The sequence below is a fragment of the Oryzias melastigma genome, linkage group LG9, assembly GCF_002922805.2.
Source record: "Oryzias melastigma strain HK-1 linkage group LG9, ASM292280v2, whole genome shotgun sequence".
Classification (NCBI taxonomy): domain Eukaryota; kingdom Metazoa; phylum Chordata; class Actinopteri; order Beloniformes; family Adrianichthyidae; genus Oryzias; species Oryzias melastigma.
Window position 1 is genome coordinate 12,855,280 of NC_050520.1, and position 4,037 is coordinate 12,859,316.

The 4,037-nt window shown below is 36.4% G+C and overlaps 1 protein-coding gene across 1 annotated transcript in view; it reads right to left on the bottom strand.

The window, feature by feature from the left end:
• The window catches only part of LOC112137719 (polyunsaturated fatty acid lipoxygenase ALOX15B), a 13,898-nt gene extending 12,302 nt beyond the window's left edge, over nucleotides 1-1,596 (bottom strand). Inside the window, exon 1 of the mRNA XM_024260164.2 lies at nucleotides 1,347-1,596. Within this exon, the coding sequence (XP_024115932.1) occupies nucleotides 1,347-1,568 (222 nt within the window). The 5' untranslated portion in view covers nucleotides 1,569-1,596. The remainder of the gene's footprint in view (nucleotides 1-1,346) is intronic.
• Between the last annotated feature and the right edge of the window lie 2,441 nt (nucleotides 1,597-4,037).

Sequence of the window (4,037 nt, forward strand, 5' to 3'; positions counted from 1 at the left end):
CAGGGGTATCAGGGGCGGGGCTACTCAGCTCAGCTCCAAAAGCCACGCCCCCTCAGAGGAGATTTTGGAATCAGAGGCTTTAGATCAACATGAAAAATGGCTTTTTAAGACATTTAGGTTTTGAGATTGTGGTTTAAAAACTTCATATTCATATTTTAAAACACTACTGGGAATGTTTTTTTTTAATAAATAAAATTGTTATCAGCAGTTGCCACTTCTCTTTGTCTTCCGTCTTGTACCCTGACCCACAAACTCAGACCTTAAAACTTAAACTTGAAAACAGTTTCCCTCAGGTCACTAAAAGGTCAGGAGTCAGAAACAGTGGGGTTAAGAAGAAAAGTTTAAAAGTTTGAAACAACAGATCCATGTGAGACCCGGGGCAAAGCAACAGAGGGGGCAAAGGGGGCAAAAAGAATCAAAAAAAGCTTTTTTTAAGCATTTGTTTAAGATAATCTGAACTAAATGAACAGGTTCAAATATCTATAATAGAGCTGTGTTAATAAAATCGATTAATCAAGATGAATCGATTTAAGCCTCATAGGTCAATAATTAATTCATAAAAGAATATATATCAATTTAGCACATTAAGCTAAAGTGTGCTAGCTTGATGCTAATGTTTAATGGGATTTTCCATTGGACGGTTAATGTTAACATTCAGTGGACATAAACATACATTCTGACTAAATGAACATCTTTATAAACTCACAGACATGAATTTTCCAAACTCTTTTAAGGAATTTTTAAGTAACAATTTGTGGTCAAAAACATTTTTTTCCTCATTTTTTCTTCTTCTGAGGTGTAATGCTATAGCGTGATCGCCACCTAGTGTCCAAACTGAAACGTCCTCCAGGAGAAGCAGAACAATGTTTACAATGTTAATGATCTGAACATTTTAGTTAGAACTTCTCCTTTAGAGAATCCATGTAACACTGGATGATATTAACAATCTCATTATTTCACTGATACATTTACAGGATGTGAACTGGATCAGATTAATATAAATATATTCAAATCATATAGTGGATTATTAATGTATTTATAAATAAATCTGTATAAATGTATAAACTGGAAATTTAATTGAACTGAAGAATCGAAAAAAAATCAGAATTGAATGGATTCAGGCTCTTGAAATTCATACTTTTGAAAACTTTTAATGGCTTTTTCTTCTGCTGTTCCCACTTGACACCCTACCAAAGACTTTTGCCCTCCTCCCACCCCTCCATGCAAAATGTTTACCCACAAGCCTGTGTCTTCTCTCTATGGATCTTCCAGAACCATCATTCCTCACACTATTATTCATTTGCAGCAGTGAAGAAGCAGGTGGTGCTCATGCGATTTATACTTACATGTCCTCTGTGGAAGAAGAACTTGTTTCTTCCCATCTTCATGTGTTTGCTGCTCCCACGTTGGCCCACCAGAGTGATGTAGACGTCATCCTTGGTGCCAGCAAAGGTCACGTTCTGGGTGTAAACAGTCACTTGATATTCTGCATTCATATTTTCCCGCAGTGCAACAGAAAAAAAGGCATTAAGAAAACACCAAAACCAGGTCCACAAAGCCCCTTTCATTGTAGCTCAGTGGAATAAGGAAATAGCAACTGAGATCCCTTGGTGGTATTTATGATGACCACATGAGGTGCAGAAGTCCCGCCCACGTGTGTCTGTTTGTTGTGAGCTACCCTGTAGCGGTGCCATAAAAGTGTCATGTGTGAAACTCCTTATCATAACTAAGGGCTTGCGATAACTTTGTGGTCAAACATGTGGTGGAGGGGGTTAATACAAGCGGTGCATTGTAATACACAGACTGTACTGAGGCAAACTGCACGGTCAGATTTCCATTCTAAGCAGTCATCTAAACAGTAAAGCACACGCATGCGCTTCTCAGCATGGGGCTGATACAAAAACACTTTCATCAAGTCAAATGGAAAGTCAGAGTAGTGTGGTTTGCAAAAATAGCAGGTCATATCAGCACAGTCAATTGTTTATATCAGAGTCCTTGAATGAAGACTCGACGAATCAGATGTTTTGATTTGGGAGCAGCAGCTAAACATCCTGTCCTGGAGAAAAAGGTAGAACACAAAGTCTGTATGGAGAAGAAACAGTCTCTTTGTGCTTTGACTGTGTTTGGATGAGTTATGGGTGTGCTAAAGTTGTTATTAAATCTGGTGGGCGGGGCTCCTGTTTATTTTCCATCCTGAGTTTAGAGAATATGAGGGCTGTTTGTTTGAGTCATTTTTATATGCAAATGAAATGATAAAGCCAGTGTCAGTCATGTGAAGCTTTGCCTTTATTTCAAAATTATTTAGTTATTTTAAAAAACCAGTAGAGGTCCTCAGGAAAATAAGTCATTTTCAACATATCAATGTGAGATCAGACTTCAACTCATTCAACAAGTTCTGAATGACTAAATTCAAATTTGTACATATCTTTTCAAAAAAACTAAAATCAGAATATAATGGAAAAGTGTTTTCCTTTCCATTATTCCACTCAAACATAATAATAATAACATTTATTTAATGTTTTTACATAAATTGGGATTCCAGCTAATAAAACGTGTTAAAAAGGATTACCAAAAGAAAAAAATAAACTGGTAAAGAAATCTGCCTTAATTTTTCAGGACGCGGAAGATTTCAGAATTGATAACTATCCAGAAGATCATTGATCCTCTCCATAGTCTGGGCAAGACACCGAAATTCACTGTTAACGCATAACAACCCATGGAGCATGTGTCAAACTCGAGGCCCGGGGGCCGGATCCGGCCCTCCGTGTGATTCTATCCGGCCCTCCAGATCATTTTACTTTATTGTTATTAGTGGCCCAATGTTATCTTGTGATAATTTCTAACTAATTTTGACAAAATATATTTTTATAGAGAGTAAAATATTGAAAATTATTTAAGGTTTAAGTTGATTTATTCTGGAACAATATTCCTGTCTTTTTATTATTCATAACCATGTTAAAAAGTTACGGTTTTAATGTTTTAAAAAATTGGCATTTTGCTAGCTTTTTGACTATTTTGGCATTTTATAAGATGTTTTAAGCTGTTTTGGAGTTTGACTAGTATTTCAGCTACTTGCTAGCTGTTTTGGCTAATTTAGACTTTTCTTATTAAGTTTTTTATGCTGTTTTGTAGTTGGGCTAATATTTACACAATAGCTCTTTTGGCTAATTTAGGCTTTTTTTCAGTTTTTGGGCTGTTTTGAAGTTTAGCTATTTTTCCAGCTACATGGTAGCTGTTTTGGTTAATTTAGGCTTTTTTCTTTTATTTTCTTTTTTTAGGCTAATTTGGCATTTAGCTAATATTTTAGCTGGATATCAGCTTTAGCATTTTCAGCTATTAGCTTCAGTGATTTCCGCTATCAGCTTCAGTGTTTTTAGCTTAGCTGCAGTTTTTTCATAAATTTTAGTTTTAGTGTGTTCAATGCATGTGTTTTTGAGCCTGGAACAACAGAGGAAACGTCCTAACTGGGCCAAAAAGAAGAAGAACTGGACTGTTGGCCAGAGGTCCAAGCTCCTGTCTTCATTTGGGAATCAATTCAAGTGTCTTAGTTTTATCTTACTTCAGCTGGTTCAGTCAGTGGTCTTCAACTTCTTCACATCATGGATCGGTTTAATGCTAGACAACATAATTACACAGGTTTTTAGACGAGGGGTCTGCAGCCTGTGGCTCCGGAGCCACATGTACCTCTTTTACCCAACCATAGGGGCTCACTGGCTGAAGAAAAAATACAATAGTAATGTTTAGAAGTACTAAGTTAGCATTGATTTCAATTAGATTAGCCAAGTTTATAAATGTATGACTGAGTTGCACCTAGAAGTAAGATAAACCAGATTTTTAGATCCCGCTGACATCACTCGACCTTGTTTTCTCAACAGAATGCATAGATTTCAAGCAAAAGTCACCAAAGATCTAAGGTATAACAAGAGAAAGGGTCATTTTTGTCTTTAGTTTGAAACCTTTGATATGAGTGTATTAGCTCCCCTGAGGGAAATCCTGTCTGGCACATGGTGTCTTTTATTTTGAAAGGACTTCATACA